Consider the following 22,644-nt stretch of genomic DNA (forward strand, 5'->3'; position numbering starts at 1 on the left):
CAAAGTTCCGGGCAGAGCCTTCCTCGGCCAGCCTGGCGCTGCGGGCGCGCTCGGATACCTGCTCCACTCCGCGCGGCGCCGGAGGAGCAGCCGCGTCTCCACCCGGCTGCCAAACCACCCAAGCTCTCTTCTCCTCCATCACCACCTTCCTGCCTTCCCCCTCCTCCCCCTCCTTTCCGTCTTCCCTCTCCACCCCCGCCCCCAATCTCCTCCTCTTTTTCTCACTACAAGCGGCAGCTGATGCTGAAGCCGAGCGTCACTTCGGCTCCCACGGCAGACATGGCGACATTGACAGTGGTCCAGCCGCTTACTCTGGACAGAGGTAAGGGAGCGGCTCGCCCGCGGGGCCACCGCGTCCCCTCGCCGCCCCTGCCAACTCCCACCGGGACAGCGGGGCGCGCTGGGGTAGGGGGGCCGGCGAGCGGGGACCACCGGGGAGGCGTTCGCGCCCGCCCGGAGCAGGACACTTTCTTCCCCTTTCTCTCCTGCCAGGTCCCCTTCGCGCCCTGGCCCCGGTGGGCGAGGGGATGCTTCGCCGCCTCCGGCATCCCCGCCACCGCTCCCGGTCGCCCCTTTGTTGGAGAGGCTGCGCGGGGACCGCTGGGCTCCCGGGGCTCGGGGATGGAGAGGGGCTGAGGAAGCTCTCCGGGACGGAGACCCGGGAGAGAGCCCTGCCAGCCGGCTCGGCGGGGACCCGGGAGGAAGGAAGTTTGTCCCGGCTCCCGAGGACCCGGTGGGTCCAGCCGCGGTGCCCCGGGGGCGGGCAGGGCTGCAGCAGCCCGAGCTGCCCTCTGCCGAAAGGGCAACGCGAGCGCCGGCCGCTGCGCCCCGGGCTGAGCCCGGCTCCCCAGCCGGGATCGCGCGTCTGCAGCTGCGGCTGGGGCCGCTGCGCTCCCTCCGCCTGCAGCTCCCGGGCGGCAGCAACTCGTAGTTCTCCAGCCCCGGACAACCCTGGTTTCCTCCTAGCTCGGTGCCACCGCGGTGTCCTGGCTGGTGTAAGGCGCGGGGACGCAGCGCAGGTTGGGTTAAATTTTAACTTCTGACCTGCAGCCCTGTGCGTCCTGCCCGCGGACTTCAATGGGGACGCGGCGTTTGCCCCCCCCCCCCCCACCTTCCCCCCAGGAAGGACCTCGCCAAGCCCAGGGCTGGGTGAACCGCTGCGATCCGGGCCTCTCTGGTGCACCCGTGCCGGGTTATACCTGTCCCTGACTGTTCGAGTTTCCTTTCTGGTTTCTGACGTGCAGTTATAAAGGCGTTAGGGGAGTCCCATGGCTCTGCAGAGAGAGGGCACCCTCTAGTCCCTGTCCGCAGAGGCCGGATTTAGGACCCGGGGCGGCCATTTGGAAATGATATGCTCAGAGGAAAATGATTTAGTCGATGTCCCCCTCAAATTTTTCTTTCTAGAGGATTAAAGTAGACGGTGGGACAAGGCAAAAGAGCATCCTTGCTGTGAATACAAGTGAAAGAGCCAGTGAACTCAGTTTGAGGTTTTTAATTTGGAGAGATCATGGATGACTTGAACTCATTCTGTTGGCGCCAGAATAGATGCTTTGAGGTGCCCATGGCAACCTTATTTGGGATAAGAATTTAAAAAAAAAGAACAGAATTAAGAAAAATAAATTTATTTTGGAAAGTGTTGATTTACCAGGTAGCAAATTAATAACAGTAGTTAAAAGGCTCAGAAATCCATCGTATAATCCATGATTTCACCCCCAATATCATCATCTGCACTAAGCAGGATAAATCATTGCCAGTAAAAGCCAAACAGATGGCAAGCTATTAGAAACTATGGATTTTCCAAGTATTTCTATTTTAATGTGATGAGCTCTTATATTGTCCCATTACTAAATCACAGTCATTAAACATCCCCAGTAAAGCAGCTACTTTAGGAGCAAAACCTCTGAGAAGATTGCATACCTGAGCAATTTTACATACTCCTACTACTATGACTGATAAAAACATGTCACTTTTGGGGTTTCGTCTTAGTTTTTAGATGTCGCAGTCAATTGTTAAGGGAGGTGGTAAACCGACCAAGATCTATTCTTAAAGTTTGTTCTTGTTCACACAAAAGCTGTACTTGTTCTTCTCAGTGTGAGTCTATGTCCTTCTCAGCGTGAGTCTATGCAGTAGCTCAGGATGAGGTGGGTTATACTAGTCATAGATCTAAATGAATTCACCAGCAGTTTGCACTATTTTGAATGATGGGTTGTTGGCACCACTGCCATGAGTTAGGTTTATATATGTATTATGATTTATACATTCATTACACATATATAGCATAATATAATACCATTTATACAAAATTATGATTTCTCACATTATCATTTACACATTCACATGATTAATTGTTTAATTTTATCATGAAACGGACAAAATGAGGAATTCTAAACAGTGTCCCTGAAAGAAACATCTTGTTAATAGAGACAGCACAGTAACACTTGCTAGGATCCTTGTGGCAACTTAGGTACTCTACTTTGGATGAGTCAGTAAATCTTTTTGGACATCAGTTTCCCTTTTTGCCACATCACGTGTTTGGAAGTAGGTGGTCCTGACACTGTGCAGCTTTAGCAGCCTTTGATTCAATTAATTAAAGTTAGGACTCTGGTCACCTATTGGCAGATTTTCCAGATTATTCCTCCCCCAGGTTGTCCCTGTACCCTTTGATGGACTCTCCACCTGCCCACTGTTGTGGTGCTATTGAGGATTTTATCACACTGTATCACACCTGTTTCCCCCGTTTGTGGAGCACTTAAATGAGGAGACTATTGTTGAATTCATCTTTGAATTCTCAGTGCCGAATTCCCATTGTCCCTAACTCATGGTAGGATAAAAAGGTAACGCAAGTCTGTGTAGTAAACTGAAGACAGCAGTAAGTTAAGTACTGTTGAATAGAAAGATTTAGTAGTGAACCAAAATAAGAGTTCAGAGTCATGACATTTGGGCCCTGTGTGGTGGCAACCACATGAGCCAGTAGTTCTTAACCTTTCTTCCCCTTATTCTTGTGATGGAGTCTCGTCAGTAATGGTAGCTCACTGATGTTATAGTTTTTTAACCAAGAAGGATTGTGGCAGATGGGTATGGGGAAGAAGGAAAGATGTTTGACAAAGCCTCCCAAGGACATCTCAATGAATTTGAAGACACAGTCCATAATTTCATAGTGGTTCTTTTCTAGTATCTTCACCTTACAAATGGGAAACAAGAAATGATGATAGGAGATGTATTCGAGGAGGTTTCCCTACCACACAGTGGGAGAGTGTATGATAAAAATCGGATTCTTCTTGTTCAGCAACCTTTGGCATCATAAGCGGATGTGTCTGGAGTCTTCAGGGCAAGGTTTTAACAAAACAAAGCAAAGCTATGAGTTGAAATTAAGTTTGCTCCTCCTCAAAATCAGAAGACAACAAGCTCAGAAGCCTGCGCCTTGCTTCTTGGGTCTTCTCTGGGAAGCAAGCCTGTTAAAGGTCCAGTGGAGTCCAGAAAGATGATCAAGGTGACCCAGGACTTTCATGGCTCTGTGTACATCCTCAACTCTTTTCCATCTACCACTAATAACTCGATTAACCCCTTGGAGACCTCTAGGTGGCTCTGCCAGGGTAGATCCCTGTTTACTCTGGTCCTAGGCTATGGTATCTGTCATTTGCTTACTGAGTGTAGACTATAAATCAGACCCTACTGTGGGAATGGTATACATTAAAAAGCTAAACAGATACAATTCTAGTTTTCATGATAATTTGAGCCTACTAGGGGAGAGAGTTCTAAAAAACACCCACATACAAGCAAACAATCCCTTCATTCATTCAAATATGCATTTACCACTGATTAAATGCAAGATACCATGGGAATAAAAAAAAGTTTCTGCTTTTATAGTCCTTAAGAGTCTAGTGGGAGAGACAGATAATAAATAAGAGATTAATTAATATAACTAATAAGTATTGAGTATCAGCCTTAATGCCGTACATCGTTTTAAGAACTATGAGAGTGCTAACGAACAAAGTAGATAAAATCTAATGGTGTTGCAGGTTGGGATTCCAGGGGGAAATGCAAAGTATACTGCCTAAATGTATGTTTATATCACACTAAACCCTAATATGATTTATGATTTCAATGCATTAATTAAAGTATATTTAAAAATATAATGGGAGCCAGGCGTGGTGGCACACACATGTAATCCCTGTATTTGGGAGGCTGAGACAGGAGGATTGTGGTTCGTGGACAGCCTCAGCTACTACTTAGTGAGGCCCTTTGCAACTCAGTGAGAATCTGTTTCAAAATGAAGAATAAAAAAATAGGGCTGGGGGTGTAGTTCAGAGGTAGAATGCCACAGGGTTCCATCCCCAGTACCTCAAAAATTGCATATATATATGCATGTACGCACCCATATATAGTGTACTCTCAATAGCATATACACACCCATATATATAGTGTACTATAAATATAGCACATATATAGTGTACTATATAGTGTGCTATATATATGGTACTATATATACCTATATGTATCTATATATACATACATATAGTACTATATATATATACCTCTATATACCTATATATACATACATATAGTACTATATATATACATATATATACCTCTATATACCTACATATACATACATATAGTACTATATACAAATATACATACCTCTATATACATATATATAGTACTATATATACCTATATATATATACCTATACATATAGATATGTGTGTGTATGCTATTACGAGTCACAGGAAAAACAAGTACATACACAACTCTTCATTGCTAGGAGGAGGAAATAAAACTGGATACAGGAGAATGATAGCGGCTGCTATTTTAGCTGTATTAGCCAAGGAAGGCCCTCCAGAGCTGGTGAGCTTGGAGAAGAGCCCTAAAAAAGGAAAGGAAGCAAATGTCACATATTTTTGAGAAAATATGCTCAGGAGGAAGAACTCACATGGACATCCTGGGAACATCAAGGAAGCCAGAGTGAAAAAATGAGAAGAGGGAGGAAAGGCTGAAAAGGAGATGGGTTAAGTTTATAGGCATGCCAGATGATGTCACCATAATTATGATTTTAGGTTAGTTGAGAATATGAAGTACTCTGAAGGAAATAAACATGTAATTGGGATGAAGAATAAGGGGAAAGAACCTATTTAGTTAGTGTTGGTCAAGGAAGGGTCATTAAGAAAGCAAATTTTAACTTTACTTTGATGTTTTATGTTAATAAGAGCCTTAGAAAATGCACGCAGAAAGAAGAACGAGTATACAAAAGAGGAGCTTCTCATTTGCAGCTGGGTTAACATCTGGTTAATATATCAATAAATGAAATTTTTCAAGAAACAAGAAGATAATCAAAATTTAAAATTATCAAGAAACAGTTTCATTTAAAATGTGTGTTCTGGGATAGAAATTGGGTTATGGATACCAAGGAAAGCTACAGATCTGCTTTTTCCTTCTTTTTATTGCTGGGCTAAAACATCATATGTTATAATTAGATTTTCAAAGATATACTGAGTACTGTAATTTACATGTCACTATGCATAAATCTACATGTTGAATCCAAGTGGTCATAATATGTGATGTATTCATTTTCAGTCTTATATTCTATGTTAGACAGTGGTTATAGGAAGTAATACAGGTAATTTACCCATGTGGCAAAGTAAAGATGCCTATAAAGAGATTAGTATATAATTCTTCTCTTCCAGACTTTAAAATTTTCAGAACAGCGCTTCCCAACAGTAGAGATTGGTTTGCCCAGATTGTAATCTCGAAAACCAGGAATAACGTTCAGCTAAACCCAAGGCACCAAAGCAGAGTGCAATTGTGATATTTAATATCTTCATTGTGAAGCCCATAAATGTGCTTTGCTAGACTTCCTGGTTTTGAGTACTTTCCTAAGTACCATAGTGGTAACTCTCCTTCACTTTCCATTTCAAGGTCATAAAAGATAATATAAAAGAATTCTTCAAATTTTCACTTTTGCTGAACTTTTCCTCTTAAGTCTAAGCCAAATGGCTTTTTAAAAACATAGTGATGCAATAGTTCAAAAGCAACTTGTGAAAAAAATGAATAATTAAGACATTTCTAAGAGTTAATTAATATTATGAAATTTAAAATATTTCATATTTGATGACATGACCAGTTGATTACAATCTGTATTTAAGTGTCTATATGAGATACAGTGTTGGCATGACTCGTCTTACTTTTCTGTGAATTAATTTCAATTTGGATAAGTTGCAAAATGGAAATGGAAATCTTTATTTCTTGGCTTCTTTAAATTGTAATTTAAAATATTCATTAAACTAATCTTATCATGCTTTCTCTATTTAAAAAAAAATCAAACTATTGTCTCTTAAAAATTCTAACACAAAATCAAGAGCTTTTTTTCTGTGTGCTTCTACCTTACTGAAAAAATAACAGAAACAACAACAACAACAAAAAAGAAAAACATGAGAACAAAAACTGAATGCCAATGAGAATCCCATGGGTGCCACATTTTTCATAGATTTTGTGATACATTAAAAATTTTCTCTTTCCTTTCCACTTTTCAAGGCATGCAGCGCTTATTACTTCATGTATCTTCCAATTCAAGCCTTGGGCAGCCTATAGCTTTTCTAATCAGTTCTATTCACCAGTTTTTATAAAATCTGTATTTGCCTGAAAATTGCTTTTGCTCACAGTCCAAAGGAGCTTGCCCTTCTCTTGTTCCTCATTAGTATTTTTTATTTGACTTGAAAAATGATAAGGAAGAAGAAAAATAAAAATTATGATTTTTTTATGTTGTTTTAAAGATGTATGCCCTGGTGCTCTTGATTGGAGAGGAATATCAGAAGAGCTGACAATATTTTATGCCTTTTGTACTAACGACTTCCCACATCAGCACCAAAATGTTTTAGTTTCCCGAACATTAAGTGCTTGGTTGCTTTCTCGTATTTTCTGAAGGTTCTGATAAGCACTTATTCTTTTATTATTTTATTTGGTAATTTTTTAAAAAAATATGTTTTTACTGGTGCATTGAAGTTTCACATTATAATGAAGTTCAGAACAATAGGGACATAATGCACACAGCACCTGATGAGCTTTTCCCTAGATTCCCAACCCACACCTTTTCCTTCCCCATACATGAAATTGAGTTTGGCATTGATAATTTCATATATGTACATTATATCAATGGAAGTGTATCTGTCATTAATTATCCATCAATGCAAGTATTTCCTTCATTAATTCGCTCTCCCCTTCCTACCACCTTAACCCTCTATTCCTCCACTAGGCTTTCTTCTCTTCTGTCTAAAGTCTCTGTGATCGCCTAATTACTCCCCACTTTCTGTTACTAGCTAATCTCACTGATCATAATTTCCCCCAGATCCATCCATTTTCCTGCAAATGATGTAATTTTGTTCTTCTTTATTGCTGAGTAGAATTCCATTGTTTATGTATACTATAATTTTGTAATCCATTCATCTGTTAACACATAGGCTGGTCCCATGATGTGGCTATTGTGAATTGTGCTGTTATAAACATGGGTATGCTTTTATCACTATAATATTCTAATTCTGATTCCTTTGGAAAGATACCCAGGAGTGGTATAGCTGGAATGTATGGTGGATCTATTTCTAGTTTTCTGAGGAAATTCCACAGAAGCTTCACTAAGTTGCAATCTCACCCACGGTGTAGAAGAGTTCTTATTTCCCCATGTCCTCACCAGAATTTAGTGTTGTTTGTGTTCTTGAGTATTGCCACTGTAAATGGAGCTAGAAAGAATCTCAGTGTAGTTTTATTCACATCTCCCTGATTGCTAATGATATTTTTCATACATTTATTGGTAATTTGTATTTCTTCTCTTGAGAAGTGTTTTAAAAATTATTTTTATTGATTTTTTTGCAAATCAATATTGTCTCCTTTGCACTTTATATTTATAGAACACTTTCTAGGAATCAGAAGTTTACTATATCCACCTTTTGTTTTTGTTTGATAATGACAAGTTACCAAGAAAAGGACTCAAAAATATGTATATTGTACTTAGGGTAATTTTATATGTAGTTCTGAATTTTAAAAGAAACCCAGAAATTACTGATAAGAACTTCCAGAAAAAGACATCTAGTGACTACGTTCTAGTTTGCTGTGTCAGCTATCCACACCCTGAGATGTATTTGGTACACTCCTACCATTTTTAAAATGAACACTTTTGCTGCTAGAGTATTTTTTCGGGAACTAGAAGAGCCTAGGTCTTCAGTATGGGAAATCATATCAAATGGAAAGTTATATAGGGAGTTATATCAAACGGGAAATGTACTGAGTATTCATAATGATGTCAAATTTTACAAAACTTGCGTCTTTTGGAGAGAGTTCTTGACATTTGTCTTTTGGGATCTCCACTCTACCAAGTGAGAGTCCAGGTAGCATTTGTTTACATAGAACCCAATTCATTTTGTGACACATAATTGGCACCTCTTCATCTTTGTTTATTGATTTAATAAATTAATGACTATAAGTGACTTAGCCGGGTTAGGTACCATGAGGTATTGGTAAACTTTAAAAGAAATAAGAAGAAGCTGGGAATAGTGACCAATCCCAGTTAACATGGGAGATTGAGGCAGGAGGATCACATTCAAGGTCTCTCTGGAAAACTTAGGGAAAGAAATTTTTCTTACTATCTCAATCTTAAACTTAAAAGGAATGAGTTCAGAACTCTGAAGTAGAGCCTAGCATGCGTAAGACTCTGGGTTCAATCTCCAGGGCCAGAGCAGAACAACAAAACCTTTCAATACAAAATCATGTAAGAATGGCACCTGTTACTTTGCTTATGTGGGGGGGTGGGAGAGTGTAGCAGAGCAAGCTATCCAGGGCCAAGAAAGCACCGGATTTATTGGCGCTAACATTCACATCTCTGTATCATATCTGTATTCATCCTGCTGTTTTAATTTCTGAATAGAACCTAAAGGTAAAAGTCAGAATCCACCTGAAGACATTTTTTGAAATATGGAGAGTAGGTTACAGGATTGTCCAATCCTTTTACACATGTGCAAAAGCTACACTGTTTTACTTTCTAAAAACCATAAGTGGATGAATGATTGACCTGACAAGTTAAAATAAATTTAATCTGAAATCACTCTGTTTTAGTAAAATGTGAACATAATCTTTAAAAGTCTTATCAGGTCTACCAATGTTTTACTTTTGATTCATGTGATAGAGTTTTTATTTTATAATTGCCTTTTGCTGAATAATATGCTAGCTGAATTTGACAACTTGCCTAATAAAAATAAATAAAATAGCGCCGGGTGTGGTGGTGCATGCTTGTAATCCCCGCCCTTGGGAGGCGGAGACAGGAGAATTCCACAGGTTCGAAGCCAGCCTTGCTGGTTTAGGACACCCTGTTTCCAAATTTAAAATATATAGATAAAAATTAGGTCTGGGAGTGTAGCCCGAGGTAGAAGGGTTTCCAGGAACTTCAGTACCAAAATAAATAAATAAGTAAATAAAATAATAAAAAATAAATAAAATAATAAAAATAAATGTACCCAAAGACCACTTTAAAATAATCATGTGGGGCTAAATCTGGTTTTGAAGTCATACCCAGATACCTATCTGCTCTGAAGAGAAAACTAGAACTTCTAATTAAAATTAATAGTGTCTTCTCCTAGAAATACAGTAGCTATTTCAGGTCTCAGTGGATTTGTTCTTTTTGTTTAGTTGCTAGGTGAGCTGATAGTTATTTTCATATGCAGTCTTTTGGGTTTATTTCTTATCAAAGGATTACCTTTATTTAAAAGGGAGAGAAAAATAGGAGTCAAACAATGTTCATAAGATGTAAATGAATGTAAGATGTTAGATGAAGGAAAGCGCATCAGGTGACAGCTGATTCCTTTAAACACCAATGAAGGAAGTAGGGAGTATGGCTGAGGGACTGCTGAAAGTGATTTTGAGGGAAATTAGAGAAAAGCAGTAGTTGCTTATGGACATAACCTGGCATCCAAAAAGGTAATAAAAGTGTTTTAGGACATGATAGATCAATCTGTTAGATATTGCCTCTTAATAGAAAAATATTAGGCATATTATTGGCACTTATTAAAGACCCCATGAAGGGTTCAGGGTACCACTGGGAATAGGTCTTGCCATATTTATATTGATGACACTTTTGTAAGTGTTATAGAATTCTTCTTGAAAACAGAGAGATGTAAAAAGGCTTTCTAGCAGTTGAAGCACTGCTCCAAGAATGTTTGGTTCTCCCTTCAACATTGTTACCCATATTTCACATGAGTGCTATATATTATATCATAATCAACTTTATTATATCATTATTAACTTTAGAGCTAGAAAAATCAGCAAATAATTTGTCCAACCAAATCAGTATTCTAAAATTATACCGAGCTTGAATGGCAGGTTGCAAAAGAGTTAAAATTCAGTGGATATGAATGGAGTCTTCATTCATTACATAGAATCACATTAGAATGTGATTAGATTCATATTGATAACCCTGATATATAATAGGGACAATATGCTTTAAGACGAGTTGATTTGGAAAATATTGGGGGTATTAGTTAAAAAATTCACAGTGTGACAAAATTATCAAAATATAAAAATACCAGTCTCTCTTTAAAATTAAATATAAAATTTTTTCAATGCTAATAATATGATAAAATACTGACACATAACCTAAGAGAGTTACTTTAAAAATATTAGACCTATTAAAAATGAGGAGCCATTCTGTGTTGATATAGTAATCACATTAATAATGTTTTTAAGCATGATGGAAAAACTATCAAATTCACAGTGAGAAATGGTTCTCAACTAATTGGGGCCCTAAACGCATTTGTCATGTAGGAGTTTGAGCATCCCTACTTCTCAGGCACTAAGTGCCAGTATAAATCCCACTAATCCCATCATTGTGCTGCTAACACCAGTTAAATGTCCACATTTCCTCTTTGGAGACCTAGTTGAGAACCATTGATTTTTCCAAGAAAGAGGGGATGGTTCGGTATTAGGAACTATTTTACTGTAATTCTTTACATGAACAAATTAAAGACTAAAGTCATAACATCTCAAAAATATTGATAAAAGCAGTGACGAAAGGCAACAATAATATGTGATTTCAAAACACACAACTTTTAGTAATCTGTAAGGAGGGGGCTTTTTATCATGGCAAAGAAGAGCCGTTAGATGCCAATGCCAAATGTTACGATCGAGGTGAGAGAATAGTACACAAATGAGTTATCCAGTGCTATATTAAATAAAAGAGTAAGTAATAAACTATGAAAAAGGAACTGTCAAAATGATCATTTCAGAGTATTCAGTTACCAACTGAAAAGCTAATAGAAGGCCTAAATGAATTTCCCACGCCAATAGATTCACTGAAACACACACATCAATAATCCCATATCCAAATTAGTATTTCAATAACAGCCTCTTACATCCAAATAATAAGTTAAGAGATTTGATGTGAAGGTAATTCACAATAACGAAAATAACGAGGAAATGTAGGAACAAAAATCTAAAATTGATATTTTTGAATGCCTAGCATGTGACATACCTACTCTATATTTAGGGATGGGGATAACTGAAGTAAACAAGACAGACAAATTATGTTAGAGACAGCACTTACACTCCAGTTAGAGTGGACAGACAAAACACTTAAATAGGTAAACAGATAGTATGATTCCAGACAGCAAGAACTGCAGGAAGGAAAGCACACAGTGGAATGAGACTGGGAGCTACTTACCCAGTCAGATTCCAGTAGGGTGACTTTAGAGCAGAGACAGCCTTTCAGTTATCTGGGAGAAGACACTTTGAGAAGAGGAGCCAGCAGGTGCAAAGAAAATAAACGTGGTGGGTTCAAACAATGAGAAACAGCAACTCAAACAGAGAAAATGAAGAGAGGAACAGAACAGAAGGGGATTGAGTGGTGGTCATACCCGTCTTACAACATGGCTCTGAGGATTGAATAAGAGAGTGGATGGTTAATGCCATGCACGCTGTAAAATGACATTCTGACACTAGTCCCTTCTAGTTTCTATTGTACGCTGCATCAGTTCTGGGCTATCGCCTTGTATGGGAAACCACATAGAATTTAAAAACAGGACAGAATTCCGGAGCTGTCCTGCCTGTGTTTCAATCCTAGCTTTTCTACTCACTACTTCTACAACGTCCTTGAAGGTCTTTTGACTGTTTCCAGTCTCAGTTCTCTTTTCTGTAAAATGGCAAACAGTAAAAATAGCACCGACGGCTGAGTTGTCTTAAATGAGCCGATATGTATAAAGTATTCGAAATGGATCTAATACAAGTAGCCACTCAGCACTGATTGTTGCTTCTTTCCCATGCTCCTGCCCAACTGTCAGGGGCAGGGGCAGAGAGTGTTTGCTTCCTCTGGCAATATGAAGAAATAGGACCATGCTTTTTTGGGGATTCTCTAGTAGCAGGAAGCATTTTGGAGATGCCTGGAGTGGGGTGGGGGGTCAAAATAAAAATTTTCCTGTATACTCTGCTAATTGACAACCTACTCTTCCCCCAAATCACTTATTTCTTAACCCTTTAATAACATTTTAGTAACTCTATTAGAACACATTAGGGGAAGTTGAAATTAGTCTTTTTCATGGCTGTCCCCATAAATAAACAGAAGCTTCTTGTATTTACCTGTGTATACCCATTTCCTATTACAGTGTTTGAAAGATAAATGTTCAGGTGTTTGCTGAGCCAAGTAGTAGTTTTTCTTCAAACACTGCATGATTTCAGGAGGTCAAACTAGGAAACTGAGCAGAGAATACAAAGTGCCAGATTTTTATTCAAGAAAAAAAAAATCCTAAACTGGGCATGGTGGCACACGCTTGTAATCCCAGCATTTGGGAGGCTGAGACAGGAGGATCAAGGTTCATGACCAGCCTCAGCTACTTAGTGAGGCCCTTTGCAATGCAATGAGACCCTGTTTCAAAATAAAGAATAAAAAACAGGTCTAGAGGTGGCTCGGAGGTAGAATGTCCCTGGGTTCCATCCCAGTACTGAAAGAAAGAAAGAAAGAAAGAAAGAAAGAAAGAAAGAAAGAAAGAAAGAAAGAAAGAAAATCCTCACATTTATTATGTTCAAAATTAGAATCAATGTCTTCTGGTGATTAGTAAACAAAGAGGTTCATGAAAATTGTATCGACAATAGGTAACTAATAGATTAGAAAATTTGTTACCAAATGGACTTTAAGATTTATTAATTGTTCAGGACAAGAATTAGAGTTGTGTAGATGTTCAGTCTTTCTTAGGATCTTCTAAGCTAATCATATAAAGATATAAAAATGCCTGTGGTACCGCAATAAACAAAAGATATAAAAATGTGTTAAATAGTTGACTGAGGAAAATAAAACCAAGAGTGATTTGGAACTCCTTCTTTTAGTACTGTTTAATTGTAAAGCATCACATGATGCAGGGAGAGGCAGACATGAGGCAGGAGCTCTGGGTCCAGATGGCTGGAACCCAATCCAGTCTACCCCGGCGTTGTCCTCACCATTCATCCTTGACCTGTTACTATCTGTGCATCCTTGTTATGATACTAACCTCTTTGTACTTCAGGTTTTCTCTGTGAAACTAAAAATAATAATTGTCCTACCTCATACCTTTCCTGTAAAAGTTCATTGAGAACATACATATTTCCCCCAATGCAGTAAATGAAAGGTGCATAAGCTTCAGACTTAAATAGTTATGAATTTGAGTTGCAATTCTTCCTCTTACTATCTATGAAAACAGAACATTGCTTACTCTCTCCACATGTTGTTTCTTTCATCCTTTTATAGATACAGTGAAACCCACTTTGCACGATGATAGATTTCCTTGATGTTTCTTTCCTTTGCTTAGCCACTCAAAGGAAAGTAAATGAGAGCTTACTATGGTATGTGCCAGGCACCAAGTCAAGGGCTAGAAATAGAGCTAGCAGTCTAGGGGACAAGAAGGACAGTAAGTAGACAATTTATGATATTTTTACTATTATGGCTAAACCTCACACATATTGAGTGTTTACTATGTGACATGAATTTTGCCTAGTGCTTTTCATGTTTCTGTTCAGATAATCCTCAAAACAAACCTATATGGTAAATACTATTGTTATTTTGAAGAATTAAGAATTGAGGCGTAAAGACACTAAATAGAGGAGATTGGAGCTCAGGATCATTGATTCTTGAGACCTTGGGCACAATCACGATGCTACACTGTCAAGAGCAAATGCATAGGTCTGTAAAGAACATGGACTTGAAAGGCATCGTAGAGGCAGGGATGCTTGCAAAGCCTTCACAGGACAGGCAGGAGGGAGGCATGCTAGGAGAGCATGTTGCCACAGAGAAAAAGGACAGAATTTTGTCCCAATGTTTATAAAAGAAATGTATTCTGTACTAATGTTAGTAAAGATTAAATACTGTAGTTTCAAAATCTAGAGTTATATTTTAAATCTATGACCATAGTTTTTAAATGTACTGGAAAATAACAGGTGCTTGATATTGGTTGTACTTAATGCTTATTATGGTTCTTAGTTTCTTGGTATTACAGGTAAAAATCCATAAATAGAAGTATAGAAAAATAGCAGCCACATTCTATTCCTTCTTCCCAGCCTGTGCCAACGAACTGACAGATAATGAGTGTGACCTTCACATTACCTTTCAGTGATCTGTAATGCACAGAAAAAACTTCTTTATAGGCCTGAAATTTAGACAGGCTTGTATGAGGGTGTGAAAAAGTGGTAATAGTGTCCCACGTACCCATTTCCTACAGTATTTGCCTCCAAGTGGAGCTAGAGAAAGGGATTTTGGAAGGCAGCACAGCTGGAATTTCAGGCATAAGAAGAAAATTGTTACATCTTTTCTCCTTCAAGATTAGTTCTAAATGCCCTGGAGGGCATAAAAGCACTTTGCTTCCCCATCAACATTAAAATACCTACCTTGGGGTTTTAGTATAGATATCAGTGGTCCAAGTAATATATTTATCTAACATTAAGTATGGAAAAGATATTCTACCTAAGTAAAACCTACAGATATCTGAAGCTGATTTCTTCAAGCCAAAATTTTCATTTTTAACCGGAATTTATTTTCTTTCCTTCTGCAGTATAGTATATGTTATTTAAAAAAATGTGTTGCTAGGCGTGGTGGCGCACACTTATAATCCCGCGCTTGGGAGGTGGAGACAGGAGGATCACGCAGGTTTGAAGCCAGCCGTGCTGGCTTAAGGGACCCTGTTTCCAAATTTAAAAAAGTATAAAAAATAGGTCTGGGAGTGTAGCCCGGAAGTAGAAGGGCTTCCAGGAACCCCAGTACCACCAAGAAAAAAAAATGTGTTCTTTTTTTTGTAAATGGATAATGGAAGATAACACAAAGTAGTAACACTTGATGTATGTTACTGAGGGAATGCTGAAACACTTTTTTGATACCTTAGAGGGATGTTTTGTAACACTAATAGGTCACGTTATCTTGCCTATTTTAGTTAGTTAAGGCTGACAGAGATCTGCCTCTGGATAAATGATATAATCTATGATCACACGGACATTAATATCCTTTGATAATTCACATGTTCCAAATACTGCCAGCTTGGTGTCCAAATCATTACTAATAGGAAAATGTTAATATATGTTATATATGTTAAGATAGTTATCATAATATATGTTATATGTTAAGATATGTTACAGCGTGAACCCTGTTATCCCTAAAAAACGTGTATGTTAAAAAGTTGTATCCTCCCAATGCTGTGATATACTTGGAGGTAGGGTTTTGAGGAGGCAATTAGGTTGAGATGAGGTTAGGAAGGTGGGGCTCCCATGATTGTCCTTATAAGAGGAAGAGAGCAGATCTTTCTTTCTTCTCTCTCTCTCTTTCTTTCTTTCTTTCTTTCTTTCTTTCTTTCTTTCTTTCTTTCTTTCTTTCTCTTTCTCTTTCTCTCTCCCTGTCTCTCTCTTTCTCTCTTTCTCTTTACCCTCCCTTTCTCCCTCTCCACCTCCCTTCCCCTCTTCCCACCTCTCTCTGCTATGTGAGAACAGAATCAGAAGGCTGCTATCCAGAAACTAGAAGAGGACCATCACCAGGCCAAATCTGCTGGTACCTTGATCTTGGAAGTTCCAACATCCAGAACTGTGAGAAATGATTGTCTGGTGTTTTAAAGCACTTAGCTCATTGTGCTTTGTTACAACAGTCTGTCTTAGTCCACTTAGGCTGCTATAACAAAAGTACCAAAAACTAGGTGGCTTATAAGCAAAAGATATTTATTACTCACAGTTCTGCAGCCTGGGAATTCTAAGATCAAGGTACAGCAGGCTTGGAAAAGTCCTATTTCCTGGATCAGAGATGGCATCTTCTAGTTTCTTCACGCAGAAGGGACAAAGTGGCTTTCTAGGGATTCTTCAATAAGAACACTAATCTCATTGATAAAAAAAAAAAAGGGTTCTGCCCCTTATGAATTAATCCTATTCAAAATCTCTCATATCCAAATACTATCACATTGGCAATTAGGTTTCAAAATATGAATTTTAGAAGGAAACATTCAAACCAGAAGTGACTAAGATGGTATTTCAATCATCATATGACCAGAGCCTCATCGATTTGCTCTTCTAAGTAGCTGAACAGATTATCTGTACACAAGACAATTGTAAAGGCATATGAAATAAAGTTTGCCTTTTTCTGCTTATTTTTATATTTTCCCCTTTAGCACTAGATGCCATACGTATACCAACATGCATTGGAAGCTTCTTCTCTTGGATCATTCTTCATTATTTTCAGTGGTTTAAAAGAAAATACTCTTCATTACTTTTTTTCTTAAAAGTTTCTACAGAATGTTTCAAGATGAGGTTTTTCTCTTCACACATTATAAAATTTCTAAAATGTAAAGGAACACTAATTAATAGATGATCTCATAAACAGATACTACTTTACTGATTTAATATTGACAGAGGCTTTTGCTGATATTGCTATATGTTATCCGTATGTTATTGTTTGAAGTGGTGGCCTAGGAATAAAGTCTATATCTTTAATTCATAACAGTAATCTTTAAAATAATGTTGTTTATATAAAACAATGTGCATCTAGTTGTTCTCTCCAGTCTTCTGTGCTGTTATCGAACCTATTTAGTAAAATCATAGTTTATTACCACTTAATTTTGCTTTAAATCAGAGATCACAAACTGAAATCCCCCATCCAAATCCAGTTGTGACTTGAGAATAGCTTCTACACTTATGAATGATTAAAAATCTGGAAAGAATACCATTTTGTAACACATAAGAATAATATTAATTCAAATTTCAGCTTTATTGGAACATAGGATTATTGTTTGGATCTCAGACCAAAAGCTCTTGTGTGGGTCCCCAGTGCAGGATGTTTTGAGCTAGGCTGTGGGGAAGAGATTGACTCATGCGGGCTCTGATCTAGCCAGTGAATGAGCCCATTGATAGCTGAATGGATTGCTGTAAGATTGTGGAAACTCTAGGCAGATGGATCAGGTTGGAAGAAGTAGGTCACTGGTGAGAGACTGTATCTTGTCTTTGGCCCTTTGCCCTTTCTCTTGCTCCCTGCTTCTGGCTGTCATGAGCAAGCAGCTTTTCTCTGCTACATCCTTCTATGATGATGCTTTGCCTCACTTCAGACCCAAAGCAACAGAACCAGCTAAGCATGGATTGAAGCCTCTGAAACTATGAGCCAAAATAATTTTTTTTTCCTTGTTAGGTACTTAGGGTACAGTGACAAAAAGATGACTAAGACACATAGCCATACCTGATATTGACTCTTGCTTAGGACTGTTTTTCCACTACAGCCATGGTGTCGAGTGGTTGAGATGGAGATTCTTGGGTCTGTAAATCCTCAGCTATTTATTGTATGGCCCTTTATAGGAGAGTGCTTATCAACCCCTGAGATAAAAGCATTAGGAAACAGAAAAGAGAAAATGGACTCTATGTTTCCTTCCATTTAACCATTTGAAGAGCCTCCTCTCCCCCCAGCGTTCCTTCTTCATTTTGCACTTGTTAGAGTGATTGTTTAATCTCCCCTCTCCTCTTTCTCTCTCCTCTCTCTTTCTCTCTCCTCTCCTTTCTCCCCTCTCCCTTCTCCCCTTTCTCCTCTCTCCTCTCTCTCCTCTCCTCCCTTCCCTTTCCTTCCCTTCCCTTCTCTTTTCTTCCCTTCCTTTCTCTCCTCTCTCTCTTCTCTCTCTTCTCTCCTCTCCTTTCCTCCCCTCCTCCTCCCCCTCTTCGCCCTCCTTCTCCTCCTCCCTCTCTTCTCTCCTCTCTCCTCCTCTTCTCTTCCCTCCTCTTTTCTTCTTCTTCTTCTTCTTCTTCTTCTTCTTCTTCTTCTTCTTCTTCTTCTTCTTCTTCTTCTTCCTTTTCTCTCTCTCTCTCTCTCTCCTTCTCTTCTCTTCTCTTCTCTTCTCTTCTCTTCTCTTCTCTCTTCTCTCTTCTCTCTTCTCTCTTCTCTCTTCTCTCTTCTCTCTCCCCCCTCTAACTTCTCCCAGAGGGAGACTGCTATTGCTTGTGACTTGGTACTTACTAGCCTGGTGGTGATGGGGGCAATTATTGCCATTTATGTTGCCATGGCAAAAGCATGGCACAGCTTGAGTGTTAGGAAGGCCCAATGAGGAGCCTGGGCCTCAGGGATGCAGACTTCATAGAGATCCTGTTTCTCTTTGATCAGACAAACTAAATTCTGACTTCTGACTGTGGAGGGTCTTGCGTGAGATAGCCCTGTTTCCTTTGCTAGTGGTAGGTGAAACTTGGACATTTTTCTGCCTCTTCCCCACATAATCCTGGGAAAGAGAGGGTTTTTTTTTTTAATTTTCTTATTATCTTTTCTTTGTTTTCCCTCCCAGTTTTTTTTTTTTTTTCCACCATTAACATTCTACCTCGGTCCACTTTTTATCACTCAGTAGAAGTTTCTGAAAAGAAGCCTAAGTGCTCTCCAATTTCAGAGGTGAGGTGTTATTCTTGCATGCCAACTAACACTTAGCTTTTTTTTATCAGTTTGTTAAAAAATTCAGCTGAGTTCTTTTTGCCCATTTGTATAACACCTGGTGTCTCCTCTGCCCATCCTCTGCCACAGGTGAGTAGCCCTGTGCTCACCTCTCATCTCCACTTGGAGGGTTTCTATCCTCCTCACTGTTACCATTTTGTAAAGTTAACACATCCCCTGTGAGCCACAATTTACATTTACCTAGAACAGTGAGAAATTGTGTTGAAAAGGAAGACTTTGAAAATATTTTTTGCAGTTTGTTTAGTTCTTGATACTTATTTTCACATCTGAGCAAGTATTTGGTTATGCAGACAAGCTTTATATTGTTGCTCATATTTCCAATTAAAATCTAATTTAGAGACTAATTTAGGTGGATCTGTACTATGGCAGACTGAACTAACACAGAACCTCTCCCATTATAAACATCAAGATGTGCCAGATAAAATTTAACAATTAAAAAACTATCCATTCCCTATATTACTAGTGAAGTGTAATCTCTAGGTGTCAGAAAATTAAAAGGAAAGTGAAGGCTGCAATGGTAGAGGTGTGAACTGACACTTGGGTAAAAGCAGAGAGAGGGAGGTGAAAAAGGTAAAGAAAGGTAGCCCCTGATTTAGAATAAGCCTCAGAGCTAGGGGATATGAGAACTGGAGGGGTGACAGGAGATCTGCTCCATGTCCACAAGCCAAAGTGCATTAGGTAAGTTGGAGTCTGACACTCATTTGGTTCAGGAAACCAATGCTCATTAAATGAGCCCTCTGCTAGGATATGCCAGAAGACGGTACAACGAAAGGCAGTCATCTTAAGGAGCCTCCGACTACCCTGGTTTCTCAGAGGACAAACAACCCCTGACAAAGGTGTGCTCACAATTAAACATTAAAGACACATGAGGCACAGACAGAACATTGGCAAGAATTGGTGCACATGGCAAACCAATTCAGGATTGAGCCCTGTGCTTCAGACAGAGCGACCAGATACCCAGAGAGAAGATGTGTTTTAAAAATAGAAAGAGCTTAATATAGAAGTTAGAAACTATAGCATAAGCATATTTACAAATAAAAAATATATTGTATAAGAATAGAAGCTTGAAATAAGAGCATGACACTGGAATAAAATAATAAGGCAAATTTGAAGAGGGTGTTCGAAAATAGATAAGAGTCTGAAAGAAGATTTTAAAAACAAAACACTAAGCCTTATGTTAAGGTTTTAAAAGCTTAAGAATTCTGTGTTGCTATTTTTGTGCACTTATATGTAGAAAACAAAAAGAAATAAATAGTACCAAATTTATTTTAACTGATGCCATACTACAGCCTCATTTCTGATATTGCTATTGAACTTAAAAGGAAGTGTTTGTGTGGATTAAATATGAATGCTGCCTGATTTATCTTTGGCTTTTTATTTTCTTAGATATTATCTTGCCCAAGTCACCCCTTGCATTAAAACCTTCAGTGGACTTCTATAGTCCAGCATTCTTAACATGGCTCGCCTGCTGCATTTTCTTGAATTGAATTCTTGAATTGATCCATGCTTTTTCTCTAGCTTTCCTCCTCATCACTTTCCAAGGCTGGTATTTTCAGTTCTTTCCATTTATAAATATACCCTTCTCTTCCTGAATCTGCCTTACCCTTGCCTGGAATACTTTTTCCTCAGATAATAACTTATCTTGATTTTTTTTGTTCAGTTTTTATTTCCTCAGAAATGTTATCAGCTATATCTAAGAAGTCTTCTTCCACTACCCCATCTACTCTTCATGCTCTATCCCAGCTTAATTTTTACAGCACTTTGATTAACTGAATGTATGCCAAATAGATATTTGTATGTAGCCCCCCCCCCCACTCCTTAGGTCTTAAATGCCTAGGACATCGACTTGCACGTTGTAGATGTTTAACAAATATCTGCAGAATAAGTAATTTAGTCCTCTTTTGGAGGGGGAGCTCCTGTCTTTCTCTTCCCTTTTCCTAAAGAATAGCTCCTTGCCTTCTTAGCATTAAGGTTTCAGATATTCTTTAAAATCTTTTCTTATTCCCTCAATCTAGGTTAGCGCCCTCTGTGTATCCTCCATAGCACTTTGCAGTACACCTCTGTAACTCAACAATCACTCAGTAAATGTAGATTCAGTGTCCAGTATGCTCCAGCCCTTGTCCTGGGCTTCACAGATACAGTAGTGGACAAGGAAGACAGACTCAACTCTCCTGAGCAGGAGTTCTTGTGGGACAGGGCAAGAGGTAGAGAGTGGTAAGTAAACAAGTAAATAATTATAAGTGATATGAAGAAACAGGAAACTAGAAGGAGAGGGATGAGGAGGCAGGGCAGTGGAGGTGAGAATTTTCTCTTTTGTAGAGAGGACCAGAGAAAAACTCTTGTAATGCTTTCAAAGAATTTTTAAGGAAATGAAGGGTCAGTCATGAAGATAAATGGGGAAGAATAGCTCAGTCATAAGGAACAGCAAATTTAAATATCTTGAAGAGATAATGTTCTCAAAGTATGGGAGGAACAGCAGTGGCTGCGGTGTGGCTGGAGAAGAATGAGCAAAGGAGAGGGTAGTAGAAAATGAAGAGACAGTGACAGCGAGAACCGCAGAGACAGAGAGGTAGGGTTGGGTGGATGAGGCCGAGGTTCGCTACTTGCAAAACTTTGTTGTTCACTCTCAGATACCAAGCTCCAAGAGAGATTTTGTAGCAGAATGATGTGATCACAGTAATGTTTGAACAAGCTCACTCTGCTCTGTTGACCACACAGAGTAAAGAGTAGCCAGGGAGAATAATCAGAAAGTTATTAAAACTCTCCATGGCCAGAGATAATGGTGGTTGGGATCAAAGTAGTGGCAGGAATAGTTTTGGTCAAGTTCTGGATATATATCCAGACTTAGCCAGCAGGATTTGATGAAAGCTTGGATATATGAGAGAAACAAAACAGTTGGTGATAAACCAAGAGTCTGGCTTGAGGAGAAGAATGAAGCTTTTGTTTTCTGAGAACAGGAATACTGTAGGGGATAAGGGCCTCTGGCTGGGAGCAATAGGGATTTGGGGAATGCTGAAATTTATCCATTAGAAAACCTGTGAAAAGGTTGAGTTGGCAGCTATATAAAATTCAGAGAAAAGTCCCGGATGGAGATATAAATACAGGAATTATCAACATATAGATAACATTTAGAGCCATCTGGAGGAAGACAGGATGTGAAGTTTGAAGACTCAATGCTATGTAATTCAAACATTTATAGGCTGAGAAGAAGAACCAGAAGAAAAACTAAAGAACAATGGGGCCCAAAGACAACTAGAAGACAGGGAGGAGTGTGTGTGTGCAGTGCACACAGGTGAGGCCAGCCATCATCCGGGAGGTGGCACATAGAGGCCACTGGTGGTCCTGATGCCTTGCTTGAAACTATGTGTGAAAGTTCCATTGGTGTAGGTTAATACATAGGACAGAAACAGAAACAGATGCAGTAGAGGCCATACAAAACAATATTTTGAAGAGATTTTGCATTTCCAAGGAGCAGGGAAATAAGATAGTAGCCAAAGGGAGACATAAAGTTCAGCAGGCTTGAAATCCCTGGTCACGATAATATTAAGAACTACACCTTGTAGTAACAACTCTATCCATCTTTTTGACTCTTTTATGCCTCATGCAATGCTGCATCCAAAACAGATGCTCATTACATATTTCTTGAAGAAATAAGTGCCATTGCAGTTAAAATTATAAAATTTGTCACAGTTAAGAAATACATTCAA

General features: G+C 39.0%; 1 protein-coding gene across 1 annotated transcript in view; it reads left to right on the top strand.

Moving 5' to 3' along the window:
• Positions 1–240: 240 nt before the first annotated feature.
• The window catches only part of LIN7A (lin-7 homolog A, crumbs cell polarity complex component), a gene marked incomplete at both ends in the record, with an annotated part of 153,593 nt that continues 131,189 nt past the window's right edge, over positions 241–22,644 (top strand). The window contains one exon of the mRNA XM_080705496.1: positions 241–322. Coding sequence (XP_080561622.1) covers positions 241–322 — 82 coding nt within the window. The remainder of the gene's footprint in view (positions 323–22,644) is intronic.

Source organism: Muscardinus avellanarius (assembly GCF_963383645.1).
Source record: "Muscardinus avellanarius genome assembly, chromosome: 11".
Taxonomy (NCBI): domain Eukaryota; kingdom Metazoa; phylum Chordata; class Mammalia; order Rodentia; family Gliridae; genus Muscardinus; species Muscardinus avellanarius.